Source organism: Perissodus microlepis, chromosome 15 (assembly GCF_051167445.1).
Source record: "Perissodus microlepis isolate ML-2025 ecotype Zambia chromosome 15, ASM5116744v1, whole genome shotgun sequence".
NCBI lineage: Eukaryota > Metazoa > Chordata > Actinopteri > Cichliformes > Cichlidae > Perissodus > Perissodus microlepis.
The window spans coordinates 18,330,192-18,349,792 of NC_140475.1; the positions used below are offsets into that span (position 1 = coordinate 18,330,192).

A 19,601-nucleotide genomic window follows, 5' to 3' on the forward strand; every position below is an offset into this window, starting at 1 on the left:
GGCACTCTTTTTGGCTGCAGTGGTTATTATTATATTTACATGCTTCCAGCTCCCGTTTCTGGTCGGTGACAACTCGTACTTTTCGACTCTCCCTTTTCTCCCTCCCTCGCTCACAGACACATAACGGGTATGGCAGTCCATTCTCCCTGCAACACGGACTACACTGCCCATGAGTCTACATTCTTTAGCCTCATGGGCCTGTAACACTCTGCCTATTGCCTTCATATTAAATAATCTTTGTGAATAATTTTTAAAAATATTTTTTCACGTATTTTTAATACATTTACAGTTAGAAAGTACTGCACCTGACTGAAGAAGTAGAAAGTATTTATCAGAATTAACATTCTCTTGGTGGAAGAACAGCCTCAGAATTGGACCTGTAAGGTTGTGTGGTTGACTTTCTTCTTGGTAGACACAGTAAAAAGATATATAACTTGGATTTATAAGAGACGCACCAACATACAAGTAAAAGCATTTCACGTCGTGTTGTACATGGAGTCCTCAAAGTGTTTTAACATTTCAACACAATGAATGTAATGGCAAATGCAGTCCTTTATGCCCAAAACAAGAAAAGCAGAACTGAACCAAGATTCAAGGTTATGGGAAGCTTCAGTTTACAAGACACCAAGTTCCTGTAAAGAGCTAATGTGTGTAATGGGATTCATAAAGACTTGACATCAGATTATGTCACATGCATAAATTTTTTTATTTTCATAGTATAGAGTGAGAAAATGTGTATTTTAGGAGTATTTGGTGAAATAGATGATTAAAATACCCCGTTTTCACCACCAGAAGTGTTACACAGCAATGATTTTTATGTATAGGCCACTGGTTTGTCTATTTTCTCAAGATGATCTCTAGTTGTTCAGGATTGTGTGTGTGCTACAGTAGACTGTGTGCTACAGTAGTAATCATAAAGTATGAATCAGAAATTGTTCAAAATAAATTTTAAGCTGTAAGTTGACTTAAGTTTACTGTATATATTTTGTTTTTGATAATAATGTTTGTGAATAAAACTCCCGCTATTCATTTTTATTCTTAAAACTAATTTGAGTTAATGGCAGGTTTAGGATATACTGAAAGTATTTATTTCACACGGATAACATATCAAATGTTTCGCTTGAGTAAATCTAAAATTTTAAGAAAAAAAAGTCACTTTCCATTTGATGGCAGTAACATGTAAGGAAGTGGTATAAAAAAAAAAACAGCACATTTTCTTAGCTTAAACATTTGATTTGTTTTCTGTGTTCTGTTGCTAATAACATATAGGTTTATGTCACTTGCAAACCATTCTTTTTGGGAACTAGAATAATTCATATACCACTCCATCTGTTGAAATACAAAACTGTCATTCATGACAGTTAAACTGTAGTTTTTGTTTTGTGCTTTATTACTGCTAACATTAACAAAGGCTGATTGACAGTCATCTTGTCTAATTGGTAGTCCAAGTAGTCAGTGGGTGCAAAGCATGAAGGAAGGAAGTAATGTGTCAGCAAACTCACACAGCAGGAGGCAGAAAATGTATTCAGTAGATTTGTTAGACCTCAGGGATGCAAAGAGCCTGCTTCGGTAAGAAACACTGCATGTTAAGTTAACTGTCCTCTCTTTTAATTGGTGAAGATGTTCCCACACTGTTTTGGTCTGTTCAGGTTGGATTTTCATAGTCTTTTGTAAGTTTCTTTAGGTTTGTATTTATTTTTTTAAAAAAAAAAGAAGGATATGCATGTTAACAAGCACTTAAAGTCATCATGCACATATGTCAGATTTAGCCACACAAGCTAATTTTCATCTATAGTCTGACAGGTTGATACAATATTAGATTAATCAACAAAACCAAACATTGAGAAGCATGTGAACATAAATAAAAGACAAAAACACATACTCCTATAACAGATTAAATTGTGTAAAAATCATTGTATGTAGCAGGATAGTAGTAGCGTAGTATATTTTCTCAGTTGACCAGTTTCCATATTCGGTCAAAACCACCTGCAGACTGTATTGCTAAGCTCTCATCCTGTCTTTATGTCTTTGGACTATTGCATCTGAATTAATATGTTTTTCCATTTTATGCTGTACATTGTATTATGATTGCTTAGACTAATTTGGTGTGGTCTGGTATGACCTGCAGGAATTTGTTGGTTGTTAGAAATGTTAAGAATTTAAGGAAAATAGCTTTAATTGATCTCCCCTCTAAAAAGCCCTTTTTCACTGAAGTTAACATTAGGGGTTTAATTTTTCTGTCTTTGCTTTGGTCTTGCAGAGGGTTTGGTTCCATTCACTTTGCTAGATTTTTACAAAAGTTAGGCCTTTGTAAACACTCACGTTAGCAATTCTTTTTTTTCCTTTTTTTTTTTTCCCACTTTTTCCTGGAACTATGGGCTGAGATGGGGGGGGGGGGGGGGTCCCCTTTCAACAGGAAGATAATGCTTCTTGGAAATGTTCATTTTCAGCCAGGGAATGTGGATGGATGATGACAGGAGACAACCTGAGGGGTGATGATTCAAGAGGTACCAGGCTGAAAGGGGGACCCAGAACATCTGGAATCATGCTGTTGTTGTTTGTATCACACCATATCAATGAAAAATAGCCATGTCATGTTTCGGAGCTGCTCACTGTGAATGCATGAAGGTTTAAGCTGTATTTTTGGGGGAATTACCTGCAAGACTAAGACAGATGACACGTCTCACTGGCCCTGTGTAAAAATAAATCCCCACCCAAAGTCTGCACTTTGTTTTCTTAAGCAGCTTTATATGACCTTTAATTCTTTCCACTCGTAGTGTTATTAATGAAACTGCATGTAACATAACCAGAGGGAGCTTAAAAACAGAAAGTGTCTAATTTTTCATTTTTCGTGTCACTCAAACATAAATCCTGGTATTCCAAAAAAGTCTTGTATCTCTTAAATTTGAGATATTCACATATATAGTTTAACTATATTTTATAACTCATATGGAACCTTTTTTTGTGGAACCTTCACGCCAAGACCCTTCCTTACCCTCTCTTTTTTGTGTTCAGATAATTTGCACGTGTCTTCCAAAGCTGGGAAACTACATCAACTCCCACAAGTTAAGCAGATCAGGATGAAGGTTTGGAGTATTGTAGCATTTAAATCCATCTATTTTTTACATTTCTATACCTTCTACTTGAAGGAAGATTAATCTAGATAAAATACAGATAAGGACTAGATAAGTTTATTTTAACTAGATAAAAATAAACTTCAACATATCTTCATGAGGGAACAATTTTTTTTATCTGCTTTTGTTCACAGACATGTTTAAATGTTTTTCAACATCCTGAAATCACCACATTCTGAGTTGCTATTTTAAATGCTTAAACAGTTCAAAATGAATATACAATATGTGCTTTTAGAGAGAGTTTATCAATCTGACTCAGGTTAGAAACTTCTTATGTGGAGAAAAGCTGGTCAAGACAAAAAGGACATAAAGGATATAAAAAAATGTAGGAAAATCACCAAACGGCTAGAGTAATAAAACATTAGAATCAAGTTGTTTGGATGCCTGCTCAATCATCCAGGTAAGGAAATCCCAAAAAAGTGGATTCTGTTCATCTGGATGTGTTTTCAATTGACTTTTTCAGTTTGACTTCTTCAGTCTCCTGAAGAAGTCAAACTTTTCTCCCACTGAAAACACTACGTCCAAATAAACAGAATCAACTTTCTGGAATTACGGAATCAAGTTATTTAAGCGTCATGGGATTTGTGACACCTTTTAGGGACTAATTTTCTATTGGAGCAGTAATTGAAAACTTCACTATGAAATGTTTCTCAATAAATGACTGGTCGTACTCACCTCTCAAGCCAGTCAAACCAGGAACCCCAGGGGGCCCCAATTCTCCAGTGTCCCCTTTCTCTCCCTTAGGTCCTGGAGGTCCTGTATAAAGAAGAAAAAAAATATTTTGTAATAAATAACTTGAATGCTGCAAGACAACTTGTCTTCAATAGGAGGCATACTTCTTTAAAGCTTTTCTCTCTTTTTTAAAATGTAAAATTAAGTAATATGTTGACAAAGAGACAAATCATCAGTTTGTTAGTGATTTTATGTTTATGTTTTTATGCAAACAAAGATAATCCCATTTAAAACAGAACTATTTTGTAATGATGTTGAGTCAGAAACATAGATTTAAGTAATATAAATAATGCTTTTCATGTTGTGTCTATATGTGATGTTTCTGTTGCTTTACTAAAAGATATAATAGAACTTTAAATGAAAATAAGTCACCTGTTATCTTGAGGTCTGAAAAAGGCTACAAATAACTTTTTTATTGATGACCTGCTGAGGAAATATATTTTCTTGGAGATTAAATAAGAGCTTTTTGATTTATAGAAAGTGCATTAGGGTTAATTATACATTAAAAGTATGCTTTATGGTGCCTTCATTATTATTATCTAGCATGTTGGATGAGGAACATGTAGATTATCCCCTGAAAAGTTAATACATGGAACCAGACCTTTAATGCAGGCAGATAATAACTTTATTCATGTCACAAAACTATATTTATATTTATTACAGAGCCTATCACACACAAAAAGTGACATATCTGGCAAATGAAGGCCAAAGTGGGTCTTACAACTGGGCTAGGGCTTCAGTCCAAGCATTTGTTATACTTGGACGACTCCAGAGAGTGAGTGAGAAAAGTCAAATAAAGAGAGAAGGAGAGCGAGAGGAGAGATCTGGCTACAATGAAAACCACATGTTAAACAAGGTGGACCAGAACTTGGCTTGTGGGAAAGCTGAGAAATCTGAGGACCTGTTAGTGTCCTGTGGTTCTGATCCTTCATGACTCTAATTTGCAGATTTCTGATTTAAAGAATAGGTATAAGCTGCAAAAACACGGTCAAAAAAATCCTCAACTAGTGGGTTGAGGATTTTGTATTTTTGTCTCCCAATTATGACAAATTGCTATACAAAATAAAATAAAATACAACAATTAAAACAGTATAAATGGATAAAACTAAATAAAAGCAAGCCTTCACAAGTTAGTCTTAGGATCTGTGGACACCGTTGATACCTTTAAAAAGAAGTTTAGGTCCAATGAGAGAGAATTCCACAACTTGGGAGTCACAATCACAAACCTGCATTCTGTTTTTTGTCCTTAACCTGGACCTATGTACAGGCCACAAGCACTGAATAACCTAGTAGTTACTTATAGATGTAGTAGTTCACTAATATAGGGACAGATCTGAATGTGATCCTCGAAATCTTAAACTGAATCCTAAACTTTAACATAAAGAGGTCAGAATCAGTCTCACATAGAAGCTTTTGGTGCACCTGGTGAGAAGACTTGCAGCAGCATTCTGTACTATTTGTAAGTGATCCAGGGATGATTTTCGCAGGCATAGGAATAATGAATCACAATAATAAGGGCATGATGAAATAAAAGTATGTGTAATCAGAATATACTTAATACTGCCAATGATAAAAACACATTTATACAATACAGCCAACATTCTTATCAAAACTCAATGCCTGATCAAAAGTAACACCCAAATTTCTCACAGTCAGGAGAACTGAACATGAAATGCGTCCAAAATTCTCAATAAGTGTGGAAATGAAGTTGTCAGGGGCACAGATAAGAACCTCCGTTCTTATGTTAGTATTTAAAGACAGATGTTTGGCTTCCATCCTGTTCTTTATAACATGGATGCAGGCCTGAGGACAGAAAATTTGGCTACATTCTGGGGTTTAAATTAAATGTACAACTGGATATTATCTGTGTAACAATGAGATGCCTTCAGAGGTATTCAGGATGTGTCCAAGTGGACGCATATACAAACAAGACAAACCCCAGAACCGTACCTTGGGGCACACCACAAAGTAAAGTTACAAGAGTGGAAACAAAATTAGAAGAAACAACTGAAAAGCTCTTGATATATTCGAATATATTAAGAGCTTAAGTCTCTTAATTAGAATATCATTATCAGCTGTGCCAAAAGCAGCAAAGTCAAACGTGGCCAAAAGAGTCGACTTTATGGCTTTTTAAATTGTGAAAATTGCCAAGAAGGACATGTATTTTGAACTTCCATCTCAAGAGAGTCTGAATTTCCTTCTGAATGTGAAATGTAAATGTTTTTAAAAAGTACTTAAACCTCTTAATAGGTTATTAGGGAATAGTTTAATTGGACGTGTGCACTTTAGATCGAACTGGACTGTGTGCAGCCTCTGAACCAAAATGAGTTTGACACCGCTAAATTAGTCGTAAAACTGACATAAATTAAATTGGCTTGATTACAGTTGATAAAAACACATCAGGCATTTTAAAGTCATGACAGGCAGATGACCAAATGATGAATTGGAATGATGAAAAATTGGCTAACTGATCTGTAATAAAAACTATATTTAAATGCAGTACTTGTTAAATTAGGCAAAGGACTGAATCTACCAAGTGTACATAAATATTTTAGAAAGTGATATGTCAGAAAAGGTTTCCATTAAAGCCTTTGCGCACACGTCCTGAGCTGGATTTGCCATAAATAATACCCTGTTCACTCAGTCAGTAATTCCTTAGCAATTTTCTTTAATCCCACAATTTTTCTTTGGACCCACACACACATGTATTTTTTTTTTGTCAAAACACTGACAACCCAACGCTTACTTCAGCTTTAGGCAATCAGAGTACAGTTCTTTTAAAAACCATAACAAAACACAAACTACAACCTTGTTGCTTCCATTTGAGTTACTGAAGGTAAGAAGCAGCATGCTGACTTTGCAATGTTCAGAGAAACTGCTAAAACCTCAGAAGCTACATCTCAGGCACTATAAGCCACAGTTACCATGTTAAATGTTAAAGTTCATGACAGTAAAATTAAGTAAAATTAAGGCGGATTTGGAAGTGTTACCAGAACAAACTCAAAGTGAAGATCCACTATGCATAGCACACAGCCTATAAGCACATAGTTCATGTCAGCATGGTGGTGGAGAGGTGGAGATATGGGCTTGTTGTGCAACCACATGACCAGGACCTGGATACAGTCATTGAGTTGATCTTGAACTCCTCTACATGCCAAAGAATTCCAGAGTCAAATGTGAGTCCAACTGTCCGACACCAGCAACAGGACAATGATCCCAAGAAATCGCCAACAAAATGACTAAAAGATAAAAAGGATCAAGGTGTTGCAATGGCCCACAGTCAAGATCTCCACTCTGAAAATAGGGATAGCAGGACCTTCAGAGAGCTTTGCATAAACTGATGCTGCAATGGCAATGAACTAAAGCAATGTTAAAAAGATGTTATAAACGATTATTTCACTGTATAGTCTTGTGAAAACTTTGTTTTTCACATGACTGAGACACATTAAGTACAGTTTTGCCTTTCTAGGTTGGGTTAAGTTTAGGTTTATTACATATGATGGCCCAGACCTCATAGGGATAGAAAGATTTGCGGCTAGTAAGCAATAAATCAATACATTTGAAAGGAAGTACATCCGAGCAGGACATGCTGCTCATGTCTGAATCCCCATCACATCCACTCATAGTAACAAAAATGCAGTGACACCAGCCAAAAGGCTTTTGGCTTTTAAGCCTAATCTTTTGAGAAGACATTTTACTCTGGTGGTCTGTAAAAGTTTGTTTAAGCAGAGCTTCACATTAATAATCTTCTGGCTCTCGGAGACACTAGTCAGCTGACAGGGTTTCAACAATAACAAGCCCAGTGGCCCCTCCTGGATCAGCCTGAAAACATCTGACAGCTCGGTCCAAGAATGCAATTCCAGTGAAGAGTTCAGGCGCCTCCGTCCAATATCCAGTCTTGTTACAAATCTGAAGTGTGGCGCAACAGCTCGTTTTGTTTTGTCTACACATGTGCAGTCCAGAAAAAAGATCATCTAATTTACCACAATAACAAATGACACAAGGCATCACCTGTGTTGGTGTTAGTTGAGAATGCTTTGCTTCTTTTATTGATTTGCTTTCCTTCTTTTATTGATATTTATTTTTATTTTATTTTTATTGCTTTTTATGCTGATTTTTTTTCCCTTTTTTGCATATGAGCTTACCTGCGATAGCTTCTGGACACTGGACACTTATAGATCATTAGGACTAAAGTGTTCTTAACAGAAACAGCAACATTTTTATAGTTACCTTATCTTCAGCGCTCCGTGTCTGTGGCCTACACACAGCTGAAGCCTGATTACAGCGTCTGGGCACCGAACAGCCTCAATAGCCTGGAAAGGTGCTAACCGCTAGGCTAACTAGCAACAAGATGCCTTCCCTCTCCACAGATGACTACCACAGCCTCCTGCAGAAGATTGCAGTACTGGAGACAAAAATTCATCGCTTAGAAGTAAACGTGGAGGTAAATGGACTGTGTGGAAATGAAACAACCTTGCCTTTGATTCAAAACAATGGCGATGAGCAAGCTAGTACACAGCTAAGGAGCACAGATAACATGACCAAGAAAGTAGTCTCTGTGCATTATAATAAATCCTCAAGCGATAATCCCCCCTTGGACTGTCTTGGTGCAAAACCAAGACATAAATCATGTCTCCTGGAAGGGGGAGTACGTATCACAGGCAGGGCACAGCGAGCTGAAATCTCTGAAAAAGACTGGCCTTCACTTCCTACGAGACACAGAAGCTCTTCTACCCCTGTATACGGGAGGAAACAGGACTGGACAACCGTGAATAGGAAGGTTAACAACAAACCTCCAAAACAGCTGAATGTCAAACTGCAGAACAGATTTGCTCCACTATCAAAGGACCCTGGATCTATATCGGACAACCATCCATCTAAAAGTAGCGAAGTAAGGTCTGAAAATCTGTTGAAAAGTGAAAGGCCACAGGGAAAGCTAAAGGCTAGGCCTGAAACTCTGTGGGTGACTCTGCCGTAAAGGGTGTACAAAGGATGTGCGGTAAGAACACTAAAGTCCTCTGCTTTCCTAAGGATATGGTCAACAACCTGAAGGAGAGAATTCTTCAAATTGCAGATGAATATCCAACTGTGACAGACATTGTTCTGCATACAGGGTCAAACCATGTGTCCAAACAACAGTCGGAGGTTCTGAAATGGGACTTTACTGGATTATTAAGTACTGTAAACTCTCTGAATGCAGCTGTATTCATCAGTGGACCTGTACCGCCCGTCAGAGGAGGGGACGAGAGATTCAGCAGGTTGTTTGCACTGAATAAATGGCTTATATCAGCATGTACTGACCACTCAGTGCATTTTATCAAGAATTTTAATATTTTTGGGAACGCAGGCATCTGTTTAAAGCAAATGGATTTAATTTTAACAAGTCAGGGGTGTTTTATTCCATACGTCATCCATCTGTGCTTGGTGCCAAGGCTGAGATAAACGAGGAGTTATCTCATAAAGAGGAACAAACAGTACTCCAAGAACAGACAAAGCCCAGCAGAAACCTTGAGGAGGAGCCTCATCTGGCCCCACCCCGGAAGAGCTTCAGAAAGGAGAGACATCAGAGGCAAGAAGAGGGGTCCCTATTTGCCTCCAACTCTCTCAACAACACCAACGACCAGGACCAGAGACCAGGGACCACGACCTTCCTCAGTCCCCCAAACCCCTGACAGGCCATCACCCTCCTCCCCCTCCCTTTCTCCCTCCTCCCCACACCTGAAATTCACTGAGGAGATGATGGAGTGGGTCAATGCTGGGCTTAGATCTACCCCCCGGCCCAATCCCTTTTTGTCCCCCATAAACCCCCCACCGGAGCAGCCAAAGGTTCGCCATTGAGCCCCGTCCTCAACAGAGCAATTGAAGTTACATTGCCCAGCCTCGCCCCCCTTAGTTCCTTCTTACCACCTTCATGCTCTGTCTCCGCAGTCTGATGTGTGGAGGGTCCGGGCTGCGAGGATTATGGCAGTGGTGACTTTTCCCAGGAGAAGCTGGGACCCTGTTTACTAGAAGGTTTTAAAATTTCTGTACTTTTAGGTGACAGAAGGAGACATGTGGCCTGGTCAAAACACAGAGAGCTGCACCCTAAAAGATCTTTAAACATAGTAAACATTTAACATTTAACAACATTTAATCACTGAGCACAGCCTTGATTTTATGTGTTTAACTGAAACTTGGTTGGACCAAAGTAACAGTGGAGCTGTTCTCATCGAGACGACCCCCCCTAACTACAGTTTTATCAGTGAGGCCAGGGTGAGCAGGAGAGGAGGAGGGGTTGCTGTCTTGTTGAATGAATCATTTCAATGTAAGCAGCTATCTCCTGGAAGTTTTCAGTCTTTTGAACATGTGGCTTTACAGCCGAAGGCCCCATCCAAAGTTGTGTTTCTTAATGTTTACAGGCCTCCCAAATACTGCACTGACTTTTTTAATGATCTCAGTGAACTGTTGTCTATGATCTGTGTTGATTTCGACTGTGTAATTATTGTTGGGGATTTTAACATCCATGTGCACAACCCTCAGGGCAAAGGGACTAAAGACCTGAGTAACACTCTGGGCAACTTTGGGCTGACTCAGCATGTAACAGAGGCCACACATAATAGAGGACACACTCTTGACCCACTGATCTCCAAGGGCATGAGCATTTCGAAGGTTACTGTGTCTGATGTGGGCCTGTCTGATCATTACTGTGTTTTCTTTGAAAAATTTCAGCCCACACAAATATATCAACAGCAGTGATCACAAAACGGTGTATAACTGAAAACAGTAGTGAGATCTTTAACCAGGTCTTCCCATTAACACCTGACCTGTCCAGAGGTTCAGTCAATGAGCTCCTCAATAGCTTCAGTGCTAAAATGTTAAATGTAATGGACACTATTGCTCCCATTAAGGTGAAGGTTATCTCTGGAAGGAAAAAGTCTCCATGGAGAAACTCCACACTGGTGAAAAATGAAAAAAGAGAGTGTAGGAAAGCTGAGCGCAGATGGAGAAAAACAAACCTCCAGGTTCATTATGACATCTATAAAGAGAAACTTCACAATTATAATTTACAACTGAGGAGTGCAAGGAGGTCCTACTTCTCTGACATCATCACCAAAAACAGTCATAATGCTCGGGTCTTATTTGCTACAGTTGACAGGCTAACAAACCCTCCTGTGTCAGTGGCAGCTGAACTTCATTCAACCATGGCCTGCAATGACTTTGCCAAATTCTTCACAGACAAAATCCAAAAGATTAGACAAGCAATTGGTACATCAACAGCAAATTCAGGATATGTACTGTGTCCACCGAAAAACTGTTTAAACACCATCAAACAGTTTCACCCTATTAACAGCAAAGACCTGGAGGACATCTTAGGTCAACTGAACTCCTCCTCTTGCTGTTTAGATGTCCTGCCAACAAGTTTTTTCAAAAAGGTCTCAAAGACTTTGGAGTCAGACCTGTTACAGATCGTCAACTTTTCTTTAATGTCAGGTGTGTTTCCTGCTGTAATTAAACCTATACTGAAAAAGGACAATCTTGACAAGACACAAATGAACAACTACAGGCCGATCTCAAATCTCCCATTTCTAAGTAAGATCATTGAAAAAGCAGTTTCTCAACAGCTCAATTACTTCTTAAAACAGAATAACTGCTATGATGCCTTCCAGTCAGGTTTTAGACAGAACCACAGCACTGAAACCGCTCTGACCAAAGTGTTTAATGACATATGTCTGAATACAGACAGTGGAAAAATGTCAGTCTTAGTTTTATTGGATCTCAGTGCAGCATTTGACACAGTCGACCACAACATATTACTCAAACGACTGGAGAACTGGGCAGGTCTTTCAGGAACTGTACTAAACTGGTTCAAAACATACTTAGAAAGGAAATACTTTGTATCAATAGGTAACTTCACATCTGAGCAGACAAGTATCACATGTGGAGTTCCCCAAGGTTCCATCTTGGGACCTCGTCTGTTTAACATTTACATGCTCCCACTGGCACAGATTATAAAGAACAACAAAATAAACTATCACAGCTATGCAGATGACACACAAATATATATCACAATGTCACCAGGAGACCGAGGCCCTGTACAGGCTCTTGGTAAATGCATTGAGGAAATTAATGACTGGTTGTGCCACAATTTTCTCCAGCTAAACAAAAACAAAACTGAAGTAATAGTCTTTGGTGCCAAAGAAAAACGGTTACAGGTCACCAGAGAACTTCAATCTATACACCTAAAAACCACAAACCAGGCGAGAAATTTGGGTGTAGTGATGGATGCAGACCTAAACTTAGAAAAACACATTAAGACAATAACAAAATCAGCTTACTATCACCTCAAGAATATATCAAGGATAAAAGATCTGATGTCTCAACAGGACCTGGAAAACCTCGTCCATGCATTCATCTTTAGTAGGCTTGATTTCTGTAACAGCATCTTTACAGGTCTACCTAAAAAATAAGTCAGACTACTACAGCTCATTCAGAACTCTGCTGCTAAGACCAAAAAAGTGGACCACATCAGTCCAGCTCTGAGGTCTTTACACTGGCTGCCTGTCCATCAGAGGATAGACTTTAAAGTTCTGATGCTGGTCTATAAAGCTCTGAATGGTTTAGGACCAAAATACATCAGTGACCTCCTGACCCAGTATGAACCTTCCAGATCCCTCAGGTCATCTGGATCCATTTTTTTTATCAGTTCCCAGAGTCAGAACCAGACACGGAGAAGCTGCATTCAGCTTTTATGCTCCATATATCTGGAACAAACTCCCAGAAAGCCTCAGATCAGCTGAAACACTCAGTTTATTTAAATCCAGGTTGAAGACTCACCTGTTCTCAGCTGCATTTGAATAAAACACCAAATCCACACTTTTAAGCTTAAATTTCAAAACTTACATTTTAACTACTGATTTTATCTACTGTTCTGATTTTATCTACTGTTTTTTTAAATCAATTTTAAATCATGCTTTTTATTTGTTTTTGTTTTTTAATGTCTCTGTAAAGCACTTTGAATCACCTTGTTGTTGAATTGTGCTATATAAATGAACTTGCCTTGCCCTACAGGATGTTGTAGCAAAGAACAGACAGATCTGTTTGTAGAAAGTGGCTGTATGGATGTAAGCGGATGGGAGTATTTTATAAGAAGTGAGTCATGATGGAGGCTTTAGAGCCAAAGTGTTTCTACACAGTGTCTAGGCTATTGCACAGTGATACTACACTGATATAGTACAAAATATATCTGAATTTAATACAAGTATGAATAATGAGCCTTCTCTATTTGTTCCCATGCTTGCTTTATGTTGAACATTAATTGAAGGAAACAAGGAATTTGATCTGGGAATTTCTTTCATCACACTTTTCATCAAGAATATGGAGCTTCATAAATTTTATCATTCCTACTTTATCTGGAACATATGTTTAGTACACTGGCCTTGAAGGACAAAGTGAGAGTGAAAAAATTTGAAAAGGAAACAAGATCTTAATCCAAAACACAGGAAAAAACAAACACAAACAGATTTGGCTGACATTTTTTGTTGGACTGCTATTTTGGCACCTTGCCACAAAGCTTATGTATTTATATAGATTAAAAAACCCCAAACAAAAAGACCCCCAACAACAACTAACCATTCAGAGTATGTTTATCCAATGCTGGACAACATCTATTGGCATGCTGAGGAGAACAGTCTTTTGGTGATCTATTGCTAGCTAAATGTAAGTAAATATTAATAATAATAAAAAAAAACTACAGACGCTATGTGGCCTAGAGCAGCGGTCTCCAACCTTTTTTGCACCACGGACCAGTTTGTGCTCGACAATATTTTCACGGACCGGCCTTTAAGGTGTCGCGGATAAATACAACAAAATAAAACTAGTACCGGTACCGAAAAAAAGAAGATTTATTCATAACACACGTGAAAAGACCCAGGAAAACCGAGTAAACGATAAAAACGATAACAAAATAACGCTGAAAACGATAAAACCCCTGAAAACCCACGGACCGGCCTTTAAGGTGTCGCGGATAAATACAACAAAATAAAACTAGTACCGGTACCGAAAAAAAGAAGATTTATTCATAACACACGTGAAAAGACCCAGGAAAACCGAGTAAACGATAAAAACGATAACAAAATAACGCTGAAAACGATAAAACCCCTGAAAACCATACATTTCACACCTGAGCCTCAACTCTTGCGGCGCGGTACCAAACGACTCACGGACCGGTACCGGTCCGAGGCCCGGGGGTTGGGGACCGCTGGCCTAGAGTACCAGCACCTCAGAAAACAGTGAGTCACATTATTATGGCTTTTACAAATGACCTCTCATTTGGTGGTGTCCTTAAGCAATGAAATGTGGGGCTGCTCATGAATAGCAGCAACGATCCACACACACATTAACAGAGTGAAGTCAAATAGGTAACATGTGAAAACACACAAAGATACATGCACACTGCTGTCACAGTGAAAGATAGTTATGAAACCCGAGTAGGCAACGCTTGCTTCATGCCAATTAAACACTGGCACGGCTGGAATACATGGTAACATACACGGAAACCGAGAGTGGAGAAAAGTTGTAATGACACAGCAAGAGAGGAGGGATTAGGAACAAAAACATGGAAAAAAACATGAAAAAACAAAAAAGAGAGGAAAGTGCTGCTGTTGAAGGGCACAGACAGGCTGTTATAAAGTTATGTCATTGCACCAATCTTAGAATATTTTCTTTATAATCCTGAGACATATGTTTACATTTTTGTTGTTTAGATCTCTTAAGGTGGAGACTCCACAGACCTATGAGCTCATACAGATTATAAAAAGATATTTAACACACAAGAGTTAAAAAAAAGTCAGACAGGTTTTAATGTGAACTTTAAGAAATTTTAGTTTTTCTTTTTTAAATCCTAAAACTGTAATTAAACAAAGATAGCTCTGATCAAACAAGGGGTATTTGTATAACCATAAATGAATTATCTGTGAGAGAAATGTAACTCGTTTAAATGTCAGTATGTTGTTTGACTGAAAGTCATGTGGTGATAAGCCCCAGTGACATTATTCTTATCAGATCAGGTTTAAATACTGAAACGTGTTCACAGAAAATAGTTTTTTTTAAGCTGATTGTAGAGTATGAAAGAATTATGCACTTAACACAATTACACACACTTTACTAATGAAAAAGTTACATGATGCAAACTGAAGGATTCAATATTTTTTTAAACTTAACGAATGAATATGAGAAGAAAAAAAAAACTTCCCAGCCTGAGTTTTGCGACTTTCTTTGGCAAAAACAAAAGAAAAAAAATCTCTGACCTAACTGTTGGATTTAATGGCTGGGAAATGTGTGTGTACTGATGTTGCACTGACCTCTTTTTCTTACAAAATCAATTAAGATGGCAAAAATAAAACCAGAAATGTTGATCATATTTCCCATAAATGTCTCTTCCATCAGGTTCAGCTTCACTGAACTGCAGACATTATGCCTAGTTTGAAGGAACAATAATCAGAAGCTCCACTGGTCGATGTTTTGAAATGTTACAAATGTTCTGTTGTTTCGTATGATTGAAATCAAAAGAGAATTAACACGAGAATATAGCTTCCACATTTCTATATCCTTCGTACTTGAATCCACATTGACCTTGAAGTAAATACTGGAAGTTCATTATTGAACTTGAAAATACCGTTTAACAAAAATAGTATCTTCGTCTTTAGTTCCTTTTGTATCATGTGGCAAATCTTGGGTTAGCTCAGTCAGATCAATCTTAAAGATCACATTAGATCAGATTATTGAAGAAGAATGAGCTGTAGATTTACCACACAAAATTCTTAACTTACATTATTCAAACTGTGGAATTTGCTTCATTGTAGTGACGTTTGCTGGGGTTTGTTGGTTATCAAATCAGCCTTAAAGACTGTGTGGCTACAGCTAGACCTTCTTTACATTAGGTCAGACATTCTTACGGGAGAATTTTGCAGTTATCAGTAAAGGCATGAATTTAGGTTGAATAATTTCGCCATTATCACATTAAAATCCAAATTTCTACCATTGGGATACCTTTGGAGTGAGGGGCCTGAGCTTTCTCTTTGGCTGGCAACCCATACCCTGAAGCACAGCCCATTCTCACTCCCAAGGCGTAACATCCCGACGATTTGTCAAGTCCTGCGGCGTTCCTGAGGAACGCGAAAGGTGACCTTCCGCGTTCTTATGCTACGTGCCGAGTTATGGGTGAAACACGTGTAGATTGATTCCAAACGGTTTTCATGTTTCCTCGTTTTTCCGATCTCATCATTTAGGGATGTGTTGGGTGCCCGGAAGCGTAATATGTTGACGAATTGTCACCTAGCATAAAATATTAGTTTTTGGGAGTGAGAACATGTTGTGAAGCAAGACCCCTGCAGCAAAGATTGGGTTAGGATTGTAGGACACTACATCATATGAAATGTGGTTGTGAATAGTTACCTGTATTCAGTAGCAGATGACCTGTCTAGTATATCCCATGATTCACTGTACATGGGATACTCATGGGACCCCCATGGCCCTCAACTGGACAAGCGGTTAAGAAAATGTATTTATGCATGTATGCATGTATGTATTTATGCATGTATGCATGTATGTATTTATGTATGTATGTATGCATGAATGTATGTATGGATGGAAGATTGCAAAGCAGTTCACTAAGCAACTCGAGCTGCATTGCATCAGACACAATAACATGCCTCACGTCATTTACCAAACACAACCTCCCAGTTTGGCAAGCTATTTTGACCATGTTGTTTTGACCCTGATGGATGAACCAAACCATCCATTTGTAGGCTTTGATGGGATGTTTACTTGTCACTCCTCAATTTGTATATCGTATTTCAGTGGAGTGATGAGCTCTGGTGCCTGGACACCGAACTCTAGCCGTAGTCTTCTGCTGTAGCGAAAGAATCATTTCAGATGTGACTTGTCTGGCGGAACTAACATATGGAAGCCGTAATTAAAATCATCTGGTGTATTTACCCTTAGCAGGCAGATGTTACCGTAAGTTATACAGTTTTTGCATCAGTCATCAAAAAAAGTCTTGGAGCGATATTTTAAACAACTTCTCATGTTTCTGTTATTAATGCAACAAGTACCATGCGTGGCACGAAGATCACAGCGAGTCAGCAAAATTAAAGACAAATGAACTGAATAAGAAGAGAAGAGGAAAGAGATGAGAGCAAAAAGGAGGGTAAACATGGATAGAGATGTAAAACCTTTGTTGGCCGAGGTGACTGAGAGCTAACAACAAACAAATGGGGCTAAAGAGCTAAAACCAGTGACAGAGCAGAGTGATTGAGTTTTCATTCTGTATGTAGAGTCTAAATTTAACCCACAATTGTTTCCAGGCTCAGGTGAAATGGCATCCCACCCACATGTGAAACAGACACGAGATCAGGGGTCTCATTCAGTTTCAGTTGTCATCAATCAGCTTGGGTTGTGTCCCCTGCCAGCATTACATCATGGCATACCTATTTTGATTTTAACAAGCCAGAGAAGTCATTTGGTGCATTGGCAGCGAGAGTCATACCACGTCGGGACTAATCAGTTCTGCACAAATTGGAGGAAGAACATTCAGAGCTGCTTAAAAGCCCTGGGCAATATTCCCACAATGTAAAATCATGTTTGCATGCTAGGGTCACTTGTACTTAATCACACTACAAGCATCCACTGGCTCAGATGTGCTGTTGTTAAAGATCTTTTGGGGCATTAAGGTCCACCCAAAGGGATTAATTATACTGTGATGTAAAGTTCTCATGTTCTTGCATGTTTTTAATGTATTCTCTTGATATATAAGGTACATTTTATTTTGTAAAGGTCACACTGGCTGTACAGTACAATGCAAAAGCTCTAGGTTCTCAGAGGGATCTGACTGTTCACCCATACAGCCATAATGATAATAATGAAATGCAAGCCGCAGTTACATGAAGAACAAGGAGTTTTGCAACAGATGGTGCAGCTTCTATAGAGCCACAGTCTCAATATCATGAAGTCATGGGCTATTACGTGATCACAGAAGACAATGTAGCAGAATAACTCTACAGAAGAGCTTTGTTAAGATGTTTAGCAAGTTCAGCAAATTCAGTAAGTGTACCATGTAAGCCATTCTCGCTAATGCTTTTATGTTCTATGTGTTTACATTATTATGATGTGTCATATTTTAATTTCAGCACTTTGTGATTTTTATCTGTGAAAGGTACTATAAAATGCATTTTACTTACTTAGTTACTTACTAACTGAATCTATCAGCACATATTTCTGAAGAATTTAAACCAAATGACCTGTTTGAGTGTTGCGTGTCAGTTTAGAGGTCTTCTTTCAAGTTTTTAATAAAGTATTAATGTTTTCTCTATTCTCTATTAACGCTATACTCAAACTGTTCTTCTTCATTCCTATTCATATTTTGCTGATGAGAACAAACAACATCTTTTTGCTCACCTTCTAATATTGTGAGGTTCTTTAGAGCCATGGAGTGCTCCCAGTCCTTCAAACGGAGGTCCTCTGTGATTGTGTTCAGGATCTCCATCTCATTCCTCAACTGGGCCTCCGTGTGGACGTGGGTCACCCATAAACTGCTGGTGTCCTCTGTTATGTTGCTGATCTGGATCTGAATGTGGGACGTTTATGACTCAGTTTATGAAAAGTAGATCTGATGTAGAGGTAACTTTAGTGCAAGATATTATGAACATCTAACCTGTAAGTCACGTATCTTCAAATGGTGAATACTGACATCGTTGCTGAAGGTGTGGTTGACAGCTCCCACTGTCCAGTTGACCTCGTCTAATTTTTCCCTCAGTTCACTCACATGACTCGAGGTTTCCCTAAAGTAAATCAGAATCCCACAGAAGTCCATTTGAATGTGATTAAATGCAGTAGACTACAAAAACTGTATTAAACGTGTACCTCAGCAGGACGTCATGATCACGAAGCCACGTGGATGCTCGGGCCACCTCCGCACTCAAGCTCGTCAGGTTCCGACCCGCGGAGCTGCTTAGCGAGGACAACCTGTCATCCAACTGCACCAGGTAGCCTTCTGACTGTAGAGAGTGAGCCTGCATGCTCCTCAGCTCCACCTCCAAGCCCTGCAAGGAAAAGGACTCAGACTAATGGTAGTATTTCTATCATCAGCCTTTATTTTTCAACCTTAAACTTAAATTCATTAAGCATGGATTGTTGGTTTGTTGCCCTTCAATGCTCCCCCTTTGGCACTTCTCTTTTCACCAGCTAGCCAGTTTGCAGAAGCCCCTGACTGAGCCATGGCCTCAGAACAGTGGCCGTACCAATGCAACACCACTGGCAGCTGAAGGTTGAGAAAGGGTTACAGTAGAGATTCTTAAAAGAACTCTGCAACACATCTGGTGTCAACATCAGAGGCATTAAAAAAAGAAATGTTTTTGCTAAATCACTGTCTAGATAGATCAGACAGAGGAGATCCATAAGCAAAAAAAGGTCAAGTACCACCAACTGTTGTGCCTACTGTGAACCCAATCAAGTGAGCTACAGATCCCAGGCCAGTCAGTTAAGCTCCTGCTAACAGCAGAGTTGTGTAATAGAAGAGCCCTAAAGAGTATTCTCGAAAACACTACAGGGTGGCTGGGCATCTGGTCAAATGGGGGAGACGGGTTTGTCTCTAACAATCAAAGCACCAAAACACTCAATGATGCCTGGGGTGAACCATTTCTGAGTATTCCTGTTTAAATTGGGCCACCTTCATTAATCGCACTTTCCTCTATAAACATT

At 38.8% G+C, this 19,601-nt stretch overlaps 1 protein-coding gene across 1 annotated transcript in view; it reads right to left on the bottom strand.

Annotated features, from left to right (window-relative positions):
• scara5 (scavenger receptor class A, member 5 (putative)) overlaps window positions 1-19,601 on the bottom strand; it is a 111,420-nt gene that overhangs the window by 40,140 nt on the left and 51,679 nt on the right. Inside the window, exons 5-8 of the mRNA XM_084952294.1 lie at window positions 18,765-18,943; window positions 18,556-18,682; window positions 18,300-18,468; window positions 3,810-3,890 (exon numbers count right to left, since the gene is read on the bottom strand). Coding sequence (XP_084808420.1) covers window positions 3,810-3,890; window positions 18,300-18,468; window positions 18,556-18,682; window positions 18,765-18,943 — 556 coding nt within the window. The remainder of the gene's footprint in view (window positions 1-3,809; window positions 3,891-18,299; window positions 18,469-18,555; window positions 18,683-18,764; window positions 18,944-19,601) is intronic.